This window comes from Epinephelus lanceolatus, chromosome 1 (genome assembly GCF_041903045.1).
Source record: "Epinephelus lanceolatus isolate andai-2023 chromosome 1, ASM4190304v1, whole genome shotgun sequence".
In the NCBI taxonomy this organism is placed as follows: Eukaryota; Metazoa; Chordata; class Actinopteri; order Perciformes; family Serranidae; genus Epinephelus; species Epinephelus lanceolatus.
The window spans coordinates 4,017,958-4,042,222 of record NC_135734.1 but is presented as its reverse complement, the minus strand read 5'-3'; the positions used below and the strand labels follow the sequence as shown (position 1 = coordinate 4,042,222).

The 24,265-nt window shown below is 40.0% G+C and overlaps 1 protein-coding gene across 5 annotated transcripts in view; it reads left to right on the top strand.

Moving 5' to 3' along the window:
* Positions 1–24,265, top strand: part of epha8 (eph receptor A8) — a 343,102-nt gene that overhangs the window by 57,482 nt on the left and 261,355 nt on the right. For all 5 annotated transcript variants that reach the window (XM_033632678.2, XM_078169183.1, XM_033632677.2 and 2 more), the window contains exon 2: positions 980–1,044. In XM_033632678.2, coding sequence (XP_033488569.2) covers positions 980–1,044 — 65 coding nt within the window. The remainder of the gene's footprint in view (positions 1–979; positions 1,045–24,265) is intronic.

Genomic DNA, 24,265 nt, shown 5'->3' with positions numbered 1-24,265 from the left:
TAGGCTCTACGCCTAACCATAAATCTTGCTTAAAGGGAAATTTTGGTTTATTTCAACCTGTCTCCTATCGTCCTAAATTTGTTTCAAGTGACTAGTGACATAGAAATAATAGTTAGCATGTTAGCCGTTAGCCTAGATACAGCCGGGGCGCATAGTAGCGTCAGACCTGTTAAAACGTAAGTGAACGTTCACGTGCAAAGTTAGTCCACTAAACAAGCTTTTTTTCCACAAAGTCCACCTCATATGGTTAGGATAAATGTCAGAGAACATATAGAAAACGACATGTAAACGTGTTGTCTTACCTTACCGGTGTGCTGCCATGCCCAGGAGGTGAACTGACACCTCTCCAACTACCAGTCCATGCTCCATATTTGGTCCGGACGGGGACTTGAATAGGCAACCCTCTGGTTCCCAACCCAAGTCCCTATGGACTGAGCTACTCCTGCCCCATTAGCTCACTCCATAGGGACTGTTGTTAGTATTTTTATTTTGTTTCTCTTGCTGTTTTCTGCTCTTTTGTACCCAACCTTAAATGTATTCATTTTTCCATATGTTGAGCCTTCTTAATAACTTTTAAAAAGAAAAAAAAGGAGTTCAACAAAGCAGTGGCTTAGTTGCACTCTGATTTTTACCAGTGACTTTCAGCCAGTCAGCACTCAGATTCTGCACCGTTTCGTGCTGCACATCTAACAATATTAAATGTTTTGTTTCCTCTTCTATTCTGAGCCTGGACCACTGAGGTCCCAGCTCCAATGGCTTCAAGGGTGAACCAGGTCAAGGTGACATCACATGACACCAGGCTCAGAGTTGCTGTGACAACTGTCCCGCCTCATTAGTCACACCTGTCAGACAGGTGTATGTGTGTCGGATGCCAGTGCACACAGAGGATGGTGATGAAGAACAGGATGGATGGAGGAGGCAGAACAATCATTTAAAGTTCATAACTTACCACTTCTATTGTTCTGCTCTTTCCCTGCAGTGAACCTACTGGACACAACGACAATCACAGGAGACTGGGGCTGGCTAACGTATCCATCACATGGGGTAAGAACAAAAATCCATGATGAATTGATCACTGAACATTTTCACAACTCTTTTAAACAAACTGAAGTCCTGATGCCAAATGACGAAGACTACAGGGGTTGAATCTACCTTGAATCAGCATCTAGTAAGCATCTGCATGTTTTTTGGGCGGGTAATACTTATTGAACTGTATCTCTGTGAACAGCCAACTGCACAAATTTCCACCACAAAACGACAACTGTTTCAAAGGTGGTCCTATTTTTATCTCATCTGAAGGCATGTGAAGCAGTGATTTTCCAACTAAGTTATTATAGGGATCCAGCTGTAACGCAGACAACCACAGGGTAATTACGTGTTCACCTGTTGCAGCCAGACAACTACACACTACGCTCACCTAATTCCAACATCAGCCTCAACATCATTTTCAGCCCCCTCCACATATTGGCAGCAAGGTGAGAATCACAGAAAGGGGGGGCTAGCCCCAGGGGGAAGAAGAGGAGATGGGGTGGGGGAAGAGGGAGAAAGATGAAAGTGAGAGAACGAGGCGACAGTAAGGGCACAGCATCACTACATTAGCATATTGTAATGCTACATGATGATGCCTGGGGTGATGAATTAGGACTCCAGCCGTGATCTTTATAGCAGTGAGATGCCACCATGTCCTGGACTCCCCCAGCTGTCAGTGAAGTGGTAGAAACATTTAACTCACCTCCTGCCCACACAACAGAAGGTGGTGTGATTGAACGGCAGCCAGGAGGAACAGATGGATTGTCTTTCAAGTCCTGAGAAAAGAGCTGAAAGAATTGGATTAGAGTTTTGAGCAAAATGAATCCTTCTGTGTAAAATCAGTGTGCAAAGTGGATCTTCTCCATCCTGACAGGCCTATGTCATAACATCAAGATTACATAAACTTAGTCCATGGTGTCTCGTTTAATTGGTTCAATATGTCAGAAATATTCACTCCTTACTTGATGTGAGGCATATTTTCAGTCTGAGCTCCTGTGCATGCAATGTTTGATTGAATGGATTTTGAGCTGAAGCTCAGCTTTGTGGCATTATGGGCAAGTTACATAAGGAATGTGCTGAATGTGCAAAGATCTAAGGAAGGTGAAGTACACTGTGTGATGCTTTGTTCTCATGAGACAGTATTTATGCTGTTGTTTTTAGTTGTTACAGAGGCTGTGTCCCAAATCACTCCTCCATGCATTCATTCACTGTTCATCAGTGGTTGCCAAACTTTTTAAACCTCTGCATCCACACGCAGCCAAAACATGTTTAAAAAGCTGTGAGCCAAGTAGCTTTAAGTGTCTGAGTGTAATGTTTTTGATTGTAGGCATGCAGACAGTGTGGAGAAATTAGGTGTATCAGCATTTTTTTTAAATGTACAAATATTTCCATCACTTGCTGTGAAATTTGCTTTTTGTAAACTCACAAGCCAGTAAGCCTGCTGCATTACTGTCTCCACAGAGCTGTGGTATAACTGCACAATTAGGGGTTATTAATATTAATATTAATATCAATGTGCAGTGCTTATTTATTCAACTTTAAGATGGTTAAAAATTAAATATGAAAAATATTTTTGGTGAAACCAAGGTAGGTGGGAACCACTACCTCACAAACTGTAGCAGATGCTCAATAGTTTATCCTATTTTGAGCACTTAATAATAATTATCATTTCGCCATATTACTGCTACTACACTCCAATGGGCAACTTCACAAAGTGCAGCTTTACGGTCCCTAAACCTGCACATATAAGACAAAAAGAAAGCTTTTTATTCTCAGAGCACCTCCAAAAGGTGAAATGCCAATTTTTTCTCATCCCAAGTCGTCAAATATCACAGTTTTGTCTGTGGACATTCAGGTCTAAATAGGACATGCTGAGTACCCTCCTGCATCTGTTGTTGGCGTTCTGGGACTCAGTGTTAATTTACACTTATTACATGCATTGTGTCTTTTCAACATACACTTCTGTTTTCACACAAAAAAAACACACACAAAACAAACAGCAAAAAGTAAATGTTACGGTCTCAGGAGCATAGACCCAATATTTTGACTTCTGACAATTCATTCCACCATCAAAACCACAAGAGTAAAAGTATTACTTGGGTAAAATTATCTGATAAATTTACTTTACAAAAGTATCAAAAAGTATGTTTATAATGTATGTATTGACGTATTGAATGTTTAGTTAAAAAGGCAAGAATTTTGAGAATTATCAAATTCTGTTGTGGTGTTATTTCCCCATACATTCTGCAACATAAAGGTTGAATTACAAAATATTATACATATCATTTGAACTGACTGCAGCTTTACTAAATACAGACCACCCTGAGAACCTCACTTGGAAATGGCAATGTAATATTGAAAAGTAAAGCTGTCAGACAAATGTAGTGGAGTAGAAGAGGAAAAGCTGGATAAAATGTGTACTTATGTACAGTTACTTGAGTAAATTTACTTCATTACATTCCACCAGTGCTACCATGACAGCTTTTATAACATACAAAAAATAGGCAAGAAAAACAGCCCATTTGAAATCATGCAGAGGCATTAAGGAAAATGCAGATAACAGCTGAATTAATTTATTTCTGAAGCCTCATGTTTAGTATGCCACTAAAAGCACCGGGCTATAAGCTGTGTTTTTACTCCTAATCATGATAATAGAAATTGTTGATGAAATTATGAGGAGCTGTGTGTAATTGATACTTACGTGCAAATAGTGCCTTGGTTGCCATGTCACTGAACTTCTTTTTGTTGTTTACACCTTTCCAATTTATCTTCTTGGCAACACTGTCTGCACGACCACCTGTGAAAATGAGGGACTGAATTAGCAAGAGGAAAAGAACTGCAAAGAAAATTCAGAGGGATGAGAAAGAAGTCAGAGAGTAAAAGATGGAGACTAAAGGCCCGAACATACTCGGACGGAACGTATGCGGAACAGACTCCACAAGGCATGTCCGCAGTCATTCAGGCTTTCATAGTCGAGCGGACTTCCGCATTGTAGTTTCCTGTAAAAATGCCTGTGAAAAATCCCTGTGATGTGAAAAATACATGCCAAGCAGTCACTGGTGCGCGGTCGTAAAATCTGAGCTTTGTGCGCACAGGTCTTGCAGACGTCCGCTTTGAGTCCGCGCGGACCTCCGCGGAGTCCGTTCTGTGTACATTCCGCCCGAGTATGTTCGGGCCTTAACATGCAGCATGATAAATACCATTTGCTTCTTTATGGCATTTGCAAGGTCCTTGAGCCAGTTCTCGAAACAGTCAACCTCAGCCAATGAACCCAAAAGAAAAGAGATGTCATCAGGCAGTCATCAGTACCGTTTTTGGTGCTGTGATTCTTGTGATTCAGTATTGTGTGAGCTGAAGTGATTAGTCATGTTAATGCAGGGGTTCCCAACCTTGAGGTCAAGACCCCAAGTGGGGTCGCATAGAATTCAATTGGGGTCTCCTGAAATTTCTAGTAATTAATCAATAAAGATAATTATTATAATGATAAAAACACAAGCTCAACCAGCCCATTAAATGTGGTGACTTAAAATAGACCATTAACCAAAATTAATATGCAGGAAAAACTGAACTGAAAGCTCTGCTAACAAATTATTAGATGACTGCAAAGAAATTAATTTTAGCAAAAAAATGTCGCCAGAGTTTTGTGATGTCAGAGAGGGGTCATGAGCCAAAAAAGATTGGGAACCACTATGTTAATGTCTATGTGATTCAGAACTGTGTGAGGTGATGGGTTAGTCAACACTTGTGCAGGGAATTGGCCCCCTCTCGGACTGCCCCATTCTAAGAGTGGGCCTGAAGACTTCTGAGGTGGTTTCCTCACAATTAGTGGATCGAGATGAACCAAGAAATTCAAAGGATGGCGGTGGAAGTGGTGGCTGGAAGGATGATGGACAAGGGTTTGGCAAGTAGGACAGTTCAGTGAGTGTGTGCTCAGGAGATGGACAGTCATAGAATGGCTGAGGAGGAAGCGCAGGAGGTGCAGAAAAGGAGGATGGCTCTGGAGGAGGTGGTTGTGGAGGTGCAGCAAAGGGGGATAGCGGTGGAGGTGGTGAATTGCTAAACAATAAACATAAAATAAATAGTGATAGGTTGGTGTGTATGTGTGGTGAACATTTCCCCAACTACTATAACAGCATCATCTTAATCAGTACAGAAAATAATTTAAATAAAAAACAACAGCTCGGGGCGTCGGTGGCTTAGGGGTAGAGCAGGCGCCCCATGTACAAGGCTGTTGCCGCAGTGGCCAGGGTTCGAATCCAGCCTGTGGCCCTTTGCTGCATGTCATCCCCCCTCTCTCTCTCTCTCTCTCCCCCTTCACACTTATCTATCCTGTCCATTAAAGGCAAAATGGCCCAAAAATATCTTTAAAAAAAAAAAAACAACAACAGCTCAATAATTTAGAACTTGTTTGGTGAAAAATCTTTTGGTTTCATTCGCTCAAATGAAACCACGTCGGCACAGATGATCTCAGTAATTAGTCTCTAGTGTGCAGTGTACTATGTCCTTTGCCATCTCTTAAAAGGAATTGACTTTAATCATAAGTCATATTAAATTCTTAAATGATGACTTTAAAAATCCCACAAAGTGTTATTATAATGACAGAAACTCTGTAGACATTCTCTGAGTGGTGTTCCGGAGTTGAAGGATATATCAACAAAAGAAGTTGCAAGGCACAAACACTTTTATGTAAGATATTAAAGAAGAGTTTTATGTAAGATTATGTGAAATGTTGAGAGAAAATACTAACAACTGGCCAAATACCTCTGACTAGTGTCTGCAAGCTGCCTGAGATCAGCAGCATTTCCAGCATTCGGTACATCTGCCATGTCTACAGATTACTGCACACCTCACAACAATTTACACAGAATTAAGATTGCTTACATTGTGACCACTGACAGCGATAGTGTAGGCTGATCAAACGTCCTCTTTTGCCCGGACATGTCCACTTTTCACGTCCTGTCTGGGGCGTCCGGGGGGGTGTTTATAATTTGATGATAATATCCGGTTTTCCTTGAGTGTGTGTATGCGTAATTCCAGAGAGGCTGCCTTATCGGCGGATCTCCAACACTCACAACGAGGAAGCAGCAGACACCCGCGGCGCAGCATTATTCTAAGCTTCCAAGATGCCAAAGCTCAAGTGCAGCTTCATAGATGAACTGCAGAAAAAATTCCCAACTTACCGTCCCGACCCGGTCGGGATATATGGGAGGCTGAGTGCACCGTGTGCAAAGCTGGCACATATGATTCTGTGTCTAATAAAGGTGCCGCGGACCTCAAAGTTGGATTTTCTAATACAGAAGAGGTATTATTTAGAACATTATTTCATATTATTTATTTATTTATTTATTTGTCCAGTAAGACTTGAAAAGATAGCTATTATTTTACAAGTTGATTTTTCTAATACAGAAGAGACATTATTTCTATCATTATTTCATTCCAGAGATTTTACATTTATTTTAAATTTATATTTATTTTTGTACAATTGAAACTTGTAAAAAGATTATTATTTTAGGCATAATAAAAGCAAGTTGAGTAACCTCTAAGAAAACTATCTAAATTTCTGTCTTTGAGAGATATTATTTTGTAATATAACTGAATTTTCTATCCATACATATAAACTTTAAATATATTAAAATTATAAGGCATCTTTGAGTAAACTGCGAGTATCATTTAAGTAGGCTATCTCGTGGCCGGGGCAAGTGTCCTCTTTTTTGGAAATCAAAATATGGTCACCCTACAATAGTGTGTAATCTGACAGTCATTTATCTGGGTACACAGTGTTAGAAAGAGCTTGGCTTGTACAGCATGAGTAAGTCACTATGCTGAAGGAACTGTTGTCCTCCATGTGGGAGGTTTGATTTACTTGGAGCAGTAAGTGCCACTGTCTACTGGGTATGTTTTGAGCTTGATAATCATGCATTCAAAATGAGTCTTCAACAAAGCTATCAGAACAGCAGCAGCACTTTATCCCTGTGGCTCTGCTACTGCTTTTTTTTTTTTTGCCATGAAAAGTACCAATGTGTGATGGTTTGAACCCCCCTATTTGTACTTCTGTACTGTTTGTACTTCTCAAGACAACATTTTCTGTAGACTTCAACTAAAAGGTCATGAAGAATCTAAAAGAACTTGATGCATGGCTGTTTACAACCATCTTTGAAGATACAGTATGTTTGACATGACGGTGACTTCACTGTAAAGGACTATGGAGCTTAAAGGCTCTCTAATTCTTCCTAAGCTTGAAAAGTTTTTGTCACATACAGCAAACATCTCCTCACAATCCGCTAGCTACATGTCCTCTGAATATGCTGTGAAAAAGTCCGGTCTCTGTAGGCAGTCCAGGCTCCACAAATGGCAACAAAAATATTTTGGTCCAGGCTGCACCAACCAGCCAGTGTAAGACCAGTGAAAGCAAGCACACACACATGAACACGGTGCCCAGAGAGGCAGTTAGAGCTACAGGCTACAATGAGGCTGAAAGGTGAGCTAGCTCTGTTGTGTTTGATGATATTGTTGAATGTAAACAGAAGTGAAGTGTTTTTGTTGCCATTTGCGGAGCCTGGACTGCCTACAGAGACCGGACTTTTTCACAGCATATTCAGAGGACATGCAGCTAGTGGATCGTGAGGAGATGTTTGCTGTATGTGACAAAAACTTTTCAAGCTTAGGAAGACTTAGAGAGCCTTTAATTCACAGTCCTCATAATGTGTAAAAGTGCATTTTAAACTTACTCTGAAGATAATTTGTTATCTTTTTATGTGTATGGGTAGGTATTTGAGTACAGATAGAATTCCTTTCTTATGATTTCAGTAGTTTCCTGCTGAGTTATGGTTGGATACATCCAGGTAGTCACATGCAGGTTTGTTGCTGTGGCCCAACACTGGCAATAAACATACACATGACTTCTAGGAAAATATATCTACTTCACTTGGCTAACTCAGATTGCTTAAATCTCATTTTAAAGTAGTATTAATTGATTTTTATTAGATTTGAAGTCACGCCACATTGTCATGTTGTCACCTCCTAACGCTCATAAAGTTGTTAGGGTAATTGTCTTATCAATCAGGTGCCTGGTAACACATCCAACAGATACGGCAGGAAACGTTAGCCTTCATTTTAACTCTTTTTGGGTTTTTCAGATACTTAAGAAAAAAATCTGGTTCTTTATATGCTAATGCTCCACTACATTCACTAGTCTGCAGTTTGGCAACCCAATCGGCAAAGAAAAAAAAGAAAATGCAGTGATGTCTCAGTAGAAAAAAACAACCACTTTTCTTTGCAACATTCCCGCAGAAAACAAATTATTGGCTTGGTAAAAAGCAATCAGTTTTACACACACTATCCATGCAGAAAACACAACCATTACTTGGTTAAAAAAAGAGAAAAATTCTATTTTGCGTTTTAAAATTCCCAAGAAAAAAAAAATCTGGTTCCTAATGTGGTTAATGCTCTACTACATTCACCAGCCTGCAATGTGGCAACCCAATCGCCAAAGAAAAAACTTAGCAATGTCTCTCAATATCTTTTCTTTGCACCATTCCCGAAGAAAACACAATGTTTGCTGTGTTTTCTTGCCGAAAACACAACAATGGCTTAGTAAAAAACAAAACAAACTAGAACTGCAAGCAGTTATGAACAGGGGCCAAGCCTCCCCGCGCAACTCGGCCTCCATGCCCCATGGAGCCCATGAAAGTTTGCCCCAAAGGACGACGGGCTTGGGGCAGCGCCAGGACACAGGCCAACGTCTGAGCTGCAGTATTCACCATAATGGGAAGTGCACTGGAAGTGCCAAAGGCTGAATGTGTTTGTTGCAATAAGTCGTGGCCACTGACCAATCATTACCAAACTTTGCGGCTGGCATCAGGACTGTCCCCACATCATGCTCATCAAATTTCTTACAAATCCGATCAACTTTTATGAAACGTGATATTTCTGGGTTTATAGTGTCCACTAGTGGCCAATTTGCACCAAATTTGACACCGAGCCTCTGAACAAACTCTGGAACAAATGTCTTAAGTTTCATATTGATATAATTTGGTCTGACAAAAATATGTAACAATATGTGTATTTTAGCTAGCAAAAGAATTTTTGTCGTTAATAATTCACACATTTTTTGATCGGGCAAAATTATTTTCATTACTTTAGCTCAGGTCTATCTCGAGAGTCTGTGTGCCAAGTTTCATGCAGTTTGGACATAATCTGTAGAAGTTTGAAGAAGTAGGTTTTGGATGTGTAGCGACTTAGCGAAGAAAATATGTGACAGAAGTGGGTGCGGCCTTTGTCAGAAAATCCAGCTCTATTTAGGGAATACGTGGATATAAAGTTTATGAATATGTGATTTAAAATGTGGAAGTTACAGGAAAAAACACGTTTGCGTCTGTTATAGCGCCACCTAGTGAAGTAACTGCAGTTTTTGGTATGGGAGGTCTGTGTCCTGTTCTACATGTACTCTACAAATTTCACAGCCCTAAGTACAATAGTTCTGCTGAAATGAATGTTTGTTGTTTATCTTGTAATAAGTAGGGGTGTCAAATTATCGCGTTAATTGCAAATAATTAATTACAGCCATATTTAATGTGTTATGTTTTTTGATCGCATTAATCTCATTTTTAATCTCTAACTTTACTGTTTCTGTATGCCACAGAGTTGCCTTTTATAAAATCCATCTGTAGGCGTACGATTGGGCTTCTTTGTGCTTGAGCTGTGGGAGAGCTGCAGCGCTACAGAGCAGAGCCCAGCTTCAGCATTGTATGAAAAGCTGTCTGCCCTAGCACGCAAGTATCTGACCTCCCCGGCAACCTCCGTGTAATTTTCGGGACAATCAGGGCAGGATTCAGGATTCAGGACAACTGCTTGGAGTTGTTGGCGGGCGTATTTCTACCTTGATGGTGCACTGCGACCAGCTCTGGGTCAGCTGGGAAAGGCTTGAGGCGAAACAGGTTCACAGCTTATGTGTTTGTCACTTTCTTTTTCATTTTATCCCACACCATGATCTTTTCCTGACCCTAACCAAGTGGTTTTTGTGCCTAAACCTAACCAGACCTTAACCACAGGGCATCATGATGATTTCTTAATGGACTTCGGAAGAATGGGATGTCGGACCAATGGGCAGTTCCCGACAAAGGTCTGAGGACTGAAACGCTGCTGTTAATAAAGTACTTTGCACTTTGCAGACCTTTGTCAAGCTGACAAAGGTCTGAGGACTGAAACGTTGCTGTTAATAAAGTATTTTGCAAGTTAAAGGACAGTGCGTGAGCACCTTTTTTCTTTTTGTATAGCTAGTTACAAAAATCTGTTCGTTAATAATTTGGATATTGTTTGACTGGGCAAAATTCTTTTGATAACTTTAGATCAGGTCCAACATTTGAGTCTAGGTGCCAAGTTTCATGCAGTTCGGGCAAAATCTCTAGCAGGAGTTTGAAAAAGTACGTTTTGCAGTTTTTGCATTCAGGGAATCCATGGATATAAAGCTTTTGAATGTGCGACATATGATGTGGGAATTACATGCCAAAACACATTGGCCTTGATTGTAGCGCCCCCTGCACGTGCACATGTGTAATTTTTTGCGTCTGAGGTCCCTGTAGGGGTCTGGACCAACCCTCCAAATTGCACCACCCTCCCTTGCATGGTGTAGCCTGTAGCACCACTTTTACTTATGGAAAATAATAATAATAACATGATGTATAATAATAATAAAAATCTTTACAAAAACAATAGGGTTCCCAGCACCGCTGGTCCTGGGAAACACGTCTGCTTACATATGCGTTCCCCAGGCCCCGCGGGCTTGGCCCCCTTGTTACACCCGCAAACATAATAACAGCCCACAATTGTAATAAACCACAAACGTAATACAAATCTGCAGCTTTGAATGTAATAATCCTGCAAATGTAATAAATTTCCCACAAACGTAATAGCAGCTGCCTACTACAAACGTAACACACAACGACCCCCTATGAGAGCCAACCCATCCCGCAACGCCGCTGTCCGAGGTGCTGAACAGGTACTGTAGGCCAGATGCTGCAGAGAAATCTGTATTAACAAGAGGCGGAAGAAAATAAAATAAATCCAATTAAATGACATATTTGCTGCCACAGAGTAATTCTGTGAACTGACAAGGAATGTAATAGTTATTACATTTGCGGAAAATTGTGTTACATTTGTAGTAGGCAGCTGCTACTACGTTTGTGGGAAATTTATTACCTTTGTGGGATTATTACATTCATAGCTGCAGATTTGTATTACATTTGTGGTTTATTACGTTTGTGGGCTCACACTATCCCTGCAAGGTGCACAATGATGGCTTGATTAAATATAACCACTTTTAATGGCATTATGCTGAAAAACAATGCAAGGATGGCTTGGTTAAAAAAGCTTTTTGTTGCATTATTCCTGCAGAAAAAGCAACAATTGCTCAGTAAAAAACAACCATCTATCTTCACACTATCCCTGCAGAAATGCAACGATGCTTGGTGATAAAACAACCACTTTTCCTCTCACTAGCCTGCAAGAAATGCAGCAATGTCTCTGTAAAACTGCTTTCTGGGGCACTATTCTGGCAGGGAACACAAAGATGTAAGTAAAAAGCAATCAGTTTTCATAGCATTATGCTGATAACAAATGCAAAGATGGCTCGGTATAAACAAATGCTTTTTATGGCACTTTTCTTGCAGAAACAATTGCTTGGTAAAAACAACAATTTTTCTTCGCACTATCCTTGCAGAAAATGGAACGATTGCTTAGTGAAAAAACAACCACTTCTCCTTTCACTGCCCTGCAAGAAATGAAATGATTGCTGATCAAAAAAAGAAAAAATAAGAAAACTAGATTTCATCGCACTATACCTGCAGTAAATGCAATGATTGCTTGGTGAGAGAACAACCACTTTTCCTTGCACTATCAAACTAGCAAACACAGTGTTATGTCTATAAAAACAACTGCGCTCCGTGGCACTATCCTGGCAGGAAACACAATGATGGCTTGATAAAAAACAACCACTTTTAGTGGTATTATGCTGGCAGAAAATGCAAGAAATTCTCATTAAACAAGAAGAAGAAAAAAATGCATTATTCCCACTATTTCTGCAGAAAACACAGCTATGGCTTGGTAAAAATCAACCACAAATGGTGGTCTGCAGCTTGGCAGGCATCTTGCCTAGATGTCACACTGTCCACTATCCCCTCCACCTCCTGAGGACTAAGTCAGCTCACACATTTTGTCACTTTGTCATGTATCACTGAATGTAAATAAAACTAAATATATAATATTTGGGCATTAAAAAAAAAAAAAACAATAATCAAGTACAAATTATGATAGATAATACTGAAACAGATAGAGTTTATGAGAACACATTTTTGGGAACTGTGCCAGAATCCACATGTTAATCATATTAAAATGAAAATATCAAAATCCATCACAATAGTAAACAAAAGATATACTTAGCTTAAGTATGTCTGTTGTGTGTCATGTTTGTGCTGTTTGTTGGCTGTATGGTTTGACCTGGTGGCAAACCAGTTTCCCTGTTGGGATTAATAAAGCTTTCTAATTAAATTCATTACATATATTGTATCATTCTTTCATACTGTCATACATGGCTTACTGTGTCGAGGTTGAGGAAAAACATAAAATAGTCATAATCTTGCTTCAAAATAGCAATCAGAATCATAAACAGAGCTGATCGCTGCGAACTGACAAATAAATTCAAATTCAACTTTAGGGAATGTGTAGATTTTACAATGGCATCACTGATGTACAAAGCATACAACAGCATGTTACCAGACTGATCCAGAGGATGTTTAAATAAGAGAATGTCAGTATAAACTGAGAGGGAACTGTATGTTCACAAAAACAAAGACTAGAACAAGGTTAAACAAAGATGTGATTCAGTATGATATGTGGAATGGTTTAGATACAGAAATTAAAGTGTATGATTTGCACAATAGATTTAAAAAATAATTTAATCACAAGATTTAACAAATAAAAAACTGAAATATGAACACCTAAAATGTGTTTGGAATTTTGGGGTAGACGATAGGCCTGTGACTTAGTGTCTTTTATTGCTCTGTATAATTTAAAGGGAGCTGACAAAAATAATTATTGTTAAAAGGGTAGGTGTAGGTGTAATAACCTAAGGCTTCAGCCAACACATTTTTGGTCCTGTTTTGTCTTTTTGGTTATCTTTTGTTTTTAATGCTTAAAAAGGCATTAACTTAATTCTTATTTATTGTTTGTCTACCAGTGTATTTGAGTTTTATAAGTTAGAAAATGTCCAAAATAAACTAAACTAAAGTTAAACTTTAAAATATTGATATGTAGATGTAGTGTATTGATGGTTTATACATACATACAATGCCCACATTTTCTTTCTGGGCTGATTCTGATGCTGAGCAGGTTGTGTGCAGTGGGTTCACTAAAGGGATTTTTGCTGAGAACAGCTGTCTGTTCTAAAAAAGAGGTTTATAAGAGAAAATTCTAAAGTTGTGGTCAGAATAACCCAAGGAATGAGCTGGGGAAAACAGCTGGGTGATACTTTGTAACTACAAGTGACACCTCACACATGATTCAGTTATTATATTATATTACAGTCATCTGATTTATTGTTCAAATGAAAATATTACATATAAGTGCAGCTTTAACTTTGGCTGAAAAAGAAGAGGATCTCCTCATGGCCTGTTTAGAAAGAAGGAATAACTACAGCAACCAAAAAGTCCTTTAACATTCCCATGGCATGTGAGTACTTGAAACATCTAACCCTGTTCTTTAACTTACATTCTATTTACAGTGTGGCAGCTATACACGCTGCCTCAGTGTGTAAATTTGTGTGTGTATGTGTGTGAGAATGAGAGCGAAAAACATTGCTGAGACCTCATGGGTTCTTTGATAAATGGATGTTTTGACAGTTTCTAACTCTCACACCAACACACATTCACACATACAGTACACATATAAGGTCATTTTTTGCCATCCTGACAGTTTACAGTGTTATGAATGTGCCATGCAAGCAGCATCAGTTTTTCAACTGCCCTCTTCTCTGGGCAGCAGTGACTCTTTGATGGTCTTAGGCAGAGAAAATGCAGCTGCAGCGGAAGGAAAAGATTTCTGTCACCGGACGATTATGTCATGCAAAGCTGTTACCGTCTGGTGCTGAGAATGATTTGTTCATGTATGGTCACGCCGTTTTTCATCTAAAGAGAGGGTGAGAGGTTTGGATTCTGCAATATCATGCAGAATCTATTGTTATATAAATACACTAAATCTGGCTCTGCTCTTATCCTGCAGGCTTGATATTGTTATTTTTACATTAAAATGTTGTTTAGGAGGGGACAGACATGTCACTGTGAGCGAGGAAGTGAGGCAAAGGTGAGAGGGAGAAATAGATAGAGAGGATACCCACAGGGAATACAAGAGGAATAAATGTCAAGTCCATGCTGGAGGAAGATGGATTAAAATTGTCAGCGTGTAGTTTTCCTGAATGTGAAGTCATTTTCAGACAGAGGGATGAAGGTTAGGGACAGACATTTCCCATAGCTCATACAACTGTTTATTTTTGTTTTTAATTGTACTTCTTACCCAATGAATTGCCTTTGCTTTTAGGCATACTGTTTAGTGTCTTTAAACGAGTTTCTACAACACATTCACTCTCTAAACTTTTTTCCTTTTTTTTTTTGTTGGAAACAGCTTGCACTCAAAACTTTTAGTTTAGAACAATACAGTAAGATAAATGTTTTGAGTACACCAGACAAAAATGAAATTTCATATGAACAAAAGCATTGACCTAACATTTTACAAATATTTTTATTTCATTGAACTCTAAAAATATGTTGTGGCAAGCTCAGGTTTCATGGTTGCTAGAATAAGGCAAAGGCATGAACACTGCACCAGGGAGTGCTCTTTATTTTACTTCAGCACACCTATATGTTTGCCATTCTAATATCCACACAGACGGGAGGTCACTAACTGTGTATACAACTTAACTCGTGGTGCGAAATGTCTTTTACCACAACATTAACTCTAACACATTAGAACCCTTGTGAAATACATAACAGTTAATCACTGTGTTATGGGTAACGTGAGTGATTTAGGAGACATTTAAATGTAGTTTTCTTCAGCTTTTGGCCTTAAAGGGCCAGTGTGTAATATTTGGCATGGTTTATTGTCAAATCTGAATCTGAATATTCTACCCATTAATATGTTTATATAAGTGTATATTTGCTATAAAATAAAATTTGTTTGGTTTTCGTAGCCTTATAATTATGCTTATATATACAGTACAGGCCAAAAGTTTGGACACACCTTCTCATTCAATGCGTTTTCTTTATTTTCATGACTATTTACATTGTAGATTCTCACTGAAGGCATCAAAACTATGAATGAACACATGTGGAGTTATGTACTTAACAAAAAAAGGTGAAATAACTGAAAACATGTTTTATATTCTAGTTTCTTCAAAATAGCCACCCTTTGCTCTGATTACTGCTTTGCACACTCTTGGCATTCTCTCCATGAGCTTCAAGAGGTAGTCACCTGAAATGGTTTCCACTTCACAGGTGTGCCTTATCAGGGTTAATTAGTGGAATTTCTTGCTTTATCAATGGGGTTGGGACCATCAGTTGTGTTGTGCAGAAGTCAGGTTAATACACAGCTGACAGCCCTATTGGACAACTGTTAAAATCCATATTATGGCAAGAACCAATCAGCTAACTAAAGAAAAACGAGTGGCCATCATTACTTTAAGAAATGAAGGTCAGTCAGTCCGGAAAATTGCAAAAACTTTAAATGTGTCCCCAAGTGGAGTCGCAAAAACCATCAAGCACTACAACGAAACTGGCACACATGAGGACCGACCCAGGAAAGGAAGACCAAGAGTCACCTCTGCTTCTGAGGATAAGTTCATCCGAGTCACCAGCCTCAGAAATGGCAAGTTAACAGCAGCTCAGATCAGAGACCAGATGAATGCCACACAGAGTTCTAGCAGCAGACCCATCTCTAGAACAACTGTTAAGAGGAGACTGCGCCAATCAGGCCTTCATGGTCAAATAGCTGCTAGGAAACCACTGCTAAGGAGAGGCAACAAGCAGAAGAGATTTGTTTGGGCCAAGAAACACAAGGAATGGACATTAGACCAGTGGAAATCTGTGCTTTGGTCTGATGAGTCCAAATTTGAGATCTTTGGTTCCAACTGCCGTGTCTTTGTGAGACGCAGAAAAGGTGAACGGATGGATTCCACATGCCTGGTTCCCACTGTGAAGCATGGAGGAGGAGGTGTGATGGTGTGGGGGTGTTTTGCTGGTGACACTGTTGGGGATTTATTCAAAATTGAAGGCACACTGAACCAGCATGGCTACCACAGCATCCTGCAGCGACATGCCATCCCATCCGGTTTGCGTTTAGTTGGACCATCATTTATTTTTCAACAGGACAATGACCCCAAACACACCTCCAGGCTGTGTAAGGGCTATTTGACCAAGAAGGAGAGTGATGGAGTGCTGTGGCAGATGACCTGGCCTCCACAGTCACTGGACCTGAACCCAATTGAGATGGTTTGGGGTGAGCTGGACCGCAGAGTGAAGGCAAAGGGGCCAACAAGTGCTAAACACCTCTGGGAACTCCTTCAAGACTGTTGGAAAACCATTTCAGGTGACTACCTCTTGAAGCTCATCGAGAGAATGCCAAGAGTGTGCAAAGCAGTAATCAGAGCAAAGGGTGGCTATTTTGAAGAAACTAGAATATAAAACATGTTTTCAGTTATTTCACCTTTTTTTGTTAAGTACATAACTCCACATGTGTTCATTCATAGTTTTGATGCCTTCAGTGAGAATCTACAATGTAAATAGTCATGAAAATAAAGAAAACGCATTGAATGAGAAGGTGTGTCCAAACTTTTGGCCTGTACTGTATATATATATATATATATATATATATATATGTGACCAGCCATGGAAAAACCAGGAACAAGTCTCCCGAGAGGCATTTTGAGTTATTTACAGTTATATACAGATTCTGAAAGTGTAGTTTCTAAGCTTTCCAACGATGACTAACACATGGAAATCTGAAAATATTTGAAGAAGTTGTGGCCATTTGAATGCAGGCACTCCTCAAACTACTTTACTGAGAAATCCAGCCTGAACGATTTTGAATTCTCAAGTGCCAGGTAACACAATGCTGCTCATTTGCATCTCATGTAGATAAGCCCTACCCCCTACTGGTCTAGCTCTCAGTGACATCTGGTATCTGTTAGCCTGCAGGGCAGAAACTATTGTAGTAGTTTGAACAATGTAGTTAATGTTGATGTAGTGTTATTTTCCTTAAGCACTTTAGTGGACTGATCAGAATCAGAATGTACTTTACTGAAATGGAAATGCTTTTGTTACAAAAAGCCCCTGAATAAAGTTGATCATTGGGGGTGTACTATTCTGTACACAAACGTGTGTTTTGTGTTCCTCTGTGTGTGCGTACGTACGTTTAATCCACAGTAAATGCCCTAAAACTCAAAAATACACGATCGGCCATCCGGTCAAAGTACACACATTAAACAGTTAGAATTTTAAATGTAGGTCTTGGGTCAGGGTGGTTTGGATCCCGTAGAAAGTGGGACTTACCGGCGCGGGCCCAAGCACTGGGCCCGTTGAGATGAATGGGTGTCCGCTGTCCACAGCTGCAGTCAGTCCGGTGTCCAGAAAACAGCACAGAAGGTGTAAAAATGGGTTCTGGGGTGGCCAAAGTGTTCACAGGGTCTTTCCCTCTCAGGCGGGCAGTATCGTTGTGGTCGATCCGGTTGTAGAATGGAGAAAAAACTAGTATATTGCTAAAAGTTAGCGAAACGCTAAAGTAGTTTGGTGTGGCTGTGTCACTAGCTTGCTAATCGTCAACAAACGAGTTAACGTTCACCGAAACGCACAAACACGTATCGTTACCGTGGTTCTCAGCAGAATGATGGAGAACAGAGACGTTATAAAAGGTCCAGAAATACTGACGAAGTGTTTAAATCCTCGTAGCAGTTCCTTATGCAGGAGCGGCTGGCTGCGTAAGTAGCCATGTGGTTCAGCTGATTGGCCAAAAAAAGAACAAAAGCACGTGAATAGCCAAAGAAAGCCAGTATGCAAATATACTGTTGTTATCGCCGCACCCCCAACTAGGATCAGATCATTTCCTCTGAAACAACTCAAATTCAAATACAAAGTTTATGGTTTTAAGGCCACCAATACTGTTATTTGAAACATGGAGTGGCTTCTTCATGATTTCAACTTACACATTCTGCAAAAAAACGAAAATCACTCATTTTAAAAAAAAAATTGATTTTTTCTTTTTTTTTCCAACTTGTGCCAGGCCGACTTGTTGCTGGATTTCTTGTGGCGGGCCACATATAGCAAGGGGCTTGCTTTAGAGAGGTCGCCATCTTGCGCCGCCATGTATGTAAGGCAGCCCGACCGGACAATCCAGCCAGCCAGAGAATGCGTTTCGCGTGTATAAACCAACGAAGACAGCGGAAGGAAGGAAGAAGGAGGAGGAAACAGCAGAGAGTGTTAGTAGTTCGTCGATGGAGAGTAGTGAGAAGTTTTTTTAGTTATAAAGTTTGCGAATGGACCACTCTTACCACGCAACAGGAGAGAATGAACCCGAACCGTCATCTGCGAGGAAAAGAAGATGCAACTTCACTCCTTGTGATGCACTCTCTGCGGCGCTTTTCCTCCTGATGATATATCTCCCCAGCGATGGTAGCAGTAGCACCGAATTCCATTCTGTGCATTCAGCCTCTCTTCTCATCTGCTCAACGTCAAACACATGGAGTTCCTCATCTGTATGCTCCGGCTCAAACAGGTATGGCTCTGGATCTGTGTCCGCTACAACAAACTCTTCAAAATCGCGTTCAAAGTCGTCCATTGCAGCTACTATAGTCCGGAGATATTGCTAGGCTAAATAAACAGCTGAGCTCTGTTTACCGGCTACGCTGTCAGTCAGTGTGCGTGCAGGAGATTGGTGGAGCAGAGAGGGGAGGGGGTACCTGCTAGTTACTGTAAGTATGTGTGTATGAAGTGTGTGTGTTACGCTAGAAGAGTCTGAGTTTGGGATGGAGTCTTTTACCCCCTGGAGTGTTACCGGAGTGTTTGGAGTGCTCAAATAAACTGGCCTTTTTCCCGAACGCTACTCTGGTCTCCTGCTAGTGAGGGATTCATTACAATATCATAACATGGTTTAGATTTCGAAATAAATATTCACCTCGTCGTTAGATAGACCTACTCCTGAAAAACTTGTGTCTGCGCAAGGCTTTTTGTCCCTGCGAGGCCACCGTCATCTACCCGACAGGAGAGGTGAGCGAGTGAGCCCTGCAATCTAGAATTTGACCACTGATGTTACTGTTTTCAACCCATTTTACACACTGCCCTTTTAAACACATTGTCTCACAGCATTCTGGGAATCTCCACCCATTGACCCCTGATTTGCTACCATATGTGCACAATAATAGTGTTGTTTATTGGCCTTAAACTAATTAGGCAAAATCAGCTTTATAAATTTTAGTCAAATTAACTGAAAACTCAAAACTTGTTAACTTAACATTAAAATTATGTCAAGCTTACAAGGGATGAGTTTTTGTGTCAAGTGAACATAAAGTTTTTACGTCATTTTTATTTTATATTTGTGTTGGGATGTCAACAAAGTCTTGGCTTTCAGAATATTAACTCCTCTATTAACTCATCTAACTCCTCCTCTCCTCTATTAACCCAATGGGCCACTGGGGACAGTATGCTCAAGCCAGTTCTAAGTGGCTTAGCATCACAAATGAAAATATAACGTTAAATGTTCAAACCTATCATAGCATGGACTTGCTACATATTGTTAGCTTGGTTATGTTCTCTACAGTTCAGTCGTTAAGTTCAATTCAGAGTCCTGCATGGGCATGGGTCCATTTTTGAAAACCCGCACCTGTCCATACCCGTAAAGGGTTTGCTGTTCAAATCCAGCAAAGGAAAAGTCTCTCTCACTGGCTGCGCTTGATGCCAGGGTGGCAAAAACATTCAATTACTGCTAGGTTAGAAAACATTTTAGCATGCTCCTTCCACCACCATGAAACCGTAAAAGGATCCTGCGTGCCTTGAACTTGGTGTAGGTTGCCACCTCATCCTTGTGCTGCAAATTTTCATTACTGGAGTCCTCTATGTCTGCGACGAATGTGACGAGGGGTTCAAGGTTGGCCTTGTGACACTGACTTTCAAAATAAAAGGAACTGTGGCTTATAGTAAAAATAATGGTAATTTATGTCAAAATATATCACATATACTGCAAATCTTTTTCATTTGTTTTATTGTGAAAAATAAAAAAAATATATTTTTTTTCTCAACTGCTGCCCTTCTGCATGTAGTTCATTTTACCCATGCCCATGAATTTATATATATTTTTTATCCGTTACACAGCTGTTTATGGGTTACCCATCCCGGTGCAGGACTGTAGTTCAATTAAATAAAACCATGAGCACCAAAGTATAATTCATTCAGATTTATTGTCACAACATTGGCATGGTAAACATAAGAGATGAAAAAAAAAAGTGCTGACTTCTTACCCTTGAAGTGGTCATAAAATCCAAATATATGTCCATTCCTTAATAGACTATTTATATTCCTTTGGTTTGTAAGGGTCCACTGATAAAGAATCAAAAGAGTTTTCATAAAATTAATCGAAGTTGTAAAAATTGTCATATGTAGTCCATTGCTAACTGTCATCAAATGGGCTGCAATTCTTCTGAAACAAACAATATTTTCTCATCTTACCGCACAGTGTTGTTGGGTATGCTTGATTTTGTTACCTTGCTGGCTACAAAATATATGTATCCCCAAACTTTTCTGTGTATTTTTCACCCTGGGACAGCCCCTTATGTACAGTATGCACCTGGTTTAGGAAATTGTTTAGCATTTTCTACGGAGGAAAATATATGTGTTTTTAAAGATTTACAAATAGGTTTGGCAGCTGAGAGCCACGGGCAACGTAGACAGGACAGAAAGTGTAGAAACTGACTAACACTGTGTTGGTTTTGGTCTTTTCATTGAATTTTTTGACAATATGACACCAGCCTTATGCTTTAACAATCAAGGCAGTAAATCACTGACCAACACCGATGTGAGAGAAAAAAGAGACAGACATTACCAGGGTGTGAGCTTGTACAGGAGTGCAAAGAAAGATGGAGGGATAGGAGACAGCTATGTTACAGTGGGATTAAAATGTCTCCAGAAAAATAACTGAAGATTGTCAGCTTGCACTTACTGTTCAATCAGTGAACATGTGAGTGTGTGTGTGTGTGTGTGTATGGGGGGGGGGGGGGGGGGGGGGGGTAGATCTTTATTAGCACCCTGACCTCTCCCTTCAAGCGAGTCTCGTTTAGATGACATCATGACAGATCATGTCTTCAACTCAAGGGGCTTCTTTCCATCCAATTTATTCAGACAATGGTTAGAATGCCTGTGGGCTGTCCCAGGAGCATCTTTCTCTAGTTTCTAGTGTCTCTGTCTCTTACTTTCTCTCGGAGCTTGTTGGATAGGGCAGGAAGACTTCATTATCTTCCAGTCCGATCTATGTTGGCCATGACAGGTTCATCCACCGGCCACCCCACAATCGATACAGCTGACAGTAAAGTGTGTGTGTGTGTGTGTGTGTGTGTGTGTGTGTGTGATGATTAACATGGTCCATGGAAGCCATGATGTGGATGAGCAAGTGATGAGCTGAAGTGTCAAAAGCCCACAGTCTGTTGCCATTACTATTTCTCCAGCTGTTACTTTCTCTTCCTCTGTCTCTTACACAAACCCCTACACACATACACACACCTTATTTTGCATATTACTAGGTGTACCTAGTGCCTTCCACTACTGGTTCTTAAAGATGAATTTTATCTGAAGGCTGAAAAGACCAAACTCAGACCCACAGGCATCATGAGCCATAGTATGGAACAGCTGAATAGCTCAATGGTTGAATGAATAAGCTTCCCACTACATTTGAATTTCTCCTGAAAGTACTTTTTAATTCCTTTTTACTATCTGAATTCAAAATAGTGAGTGACACACTCCTAAAACACACATAAACAATGGCTTAACAACAACAATTTTAAACACAAGTATGAAATTATGCTTTATTATAACTCAAAAGGTTCACAGACAAAACAATTATGGTTAGCCAGACATGATTTCCCCACAAATACAACATGCTAACAAAACAAAACATTTGTCTGACAGTCACTATGTCAGATTAGGCAATTGTGGAGTCATAAAATCTTGCTATGACTTGGCCAACAGACTGTCCATGACAGACTATATGCTGGTCCACGACGAATTATATAAAGGGCTTTTAATTTTAAACACATAAAGGAGGTGTTGAGTTTGAAATGATGGCACGATGCATTAAAGTTAACAGAACAAACAGGAGTGGATTTAAAAGAAAAAAATACAGAGGGAATGAGAAAGAGGGTACCAGCTTCATTTGAAACAGACTACCTGTACTGTGAAAGACATGTACTGTGTCTGTTCCCATTTTTAATTTAGTCTGTTTCAAATAAAGCTAGCACCCTCTGCAGGTGGAGTAAGTAAAGGCCAAGCCACTACATTTTATCCTCCATTATGAGAAAATAACATTCTTTGTTAGCTTGATGCTTACGGCAGTACTCACTGAGTGGCTTTTTACTCAGTCAGGTAACATCCCCAGAGCAAATATTGAAAAGGCTGGGGTGATGTTGCCAGACAGTTGTCCACAACAGTGGTTGTGTTTCTATTGGTCAAAGTGATTGCTGTGACAGGAGAAGTCCATGGTGTCTGTTGTTGTCTACTATGACACACTACACAAGATGAAATGACGGATTATTGCACACAACAGTCATTGTCGTTCACGTTCCAAAGTGAGACCATACGATAGCTGCATCGAGCTATAATTTGGCTGATATTGTGTAGTCTTAACCAAGCATTACACTAGACCAGGGGTCGGCAACCTTTTTGACATGAAGTGCCATTTTTAATTTTTCTTGTTAATCAGTGTACCATACCAACATTAAGGTTAACATTAATTCTAATTATGACTTCACATCACATGGACATTTATATCTCCAACAGATCATTTTATTTAATCCATCCTTGTTAGCAACATTTTTACATTTTTAAATGCTGAAAAGTGAAAAATAAGTGCTACATACAGAAATATAAGCACTATATACAGTACGTATAGTGCCATTCTTATCAAAACATCCACAACTGCTCCATCGTGCAGTCATGTGTCACAAATAGACATGGACAGTTATTTGAGTACATTTACTCAAGTAGTGAACTTAAGTACAGATTTGAGGTAGGCCTACTTGTATTTTGCATTTTATGCAACTTCATAGCTTTACTCCACTACATCTCAGAGGCAAATACAGTTTTTCATACCCCCTCTGTCCCCCTGCTCCTTGTTTGGAAGCCCTACTGTATATTAAACTAGCCAACAGTACATAAAGTAGTTCAAATGGGCTCAACCTTAAACATCTACAGCAGTCAAATGCATCATACACATTAATGGAGTAGTAACATTAATCCAGAAACATCAGATATAAGAATAAAACACTATTATTGAACACTTTAATGCACTGTGTACTTAAACGTTTCACACATTTTGCTGACTTTGTTGAATACTTTGATGCCTACCAGTCAATGTGATCCCTGGCCCTGCTTTGCTTTGCTAAGCTGCATTATCTTCGGTCGTATTTAGTCACTTTAAGTTGCACGCAGGCTTCAGAGTGGTCAACTGTCAAACGACTGCGGGAGTTGCTGAGCACATTTTTCATGTGTGAGAATATCTGCTCACAGAGATATGTCGATCCGAAGACTGTCAGTAGAGCCAGTGCAATGTTCTTAAGATAGCTAAATTTCTCCGGTAGAGATGTCAAGGAAGATGCGAGGTCCGTGATCATGCCTTGCAGTGGTTTTCAGTTGTTAACGTAGCTCTGCAAACCTTGCTGCCCACAGTGTGGAACTTTTCAGCTCAATCAGCTGCATTACCATGCCCTGTGTATCCAGGCAGTCCATCAGAGATAAATCCAGTTCATGTCTTTCAAAGCTGTCGGGTTTGATCAAGAAAGAGAACACGGGTCCATATTTCTGAAATTCCCGAAAGCGTGTTGTGAACTCCGTCTCAAGCCCGCTGATGTATTTGCATATGTCAGTGGTGCTGATGCTGTGCCGTGTGGACAGCTCCGTTACGTGTCTGAAGTAGCGGAAAGTAGAAGTGGCAACGTCAC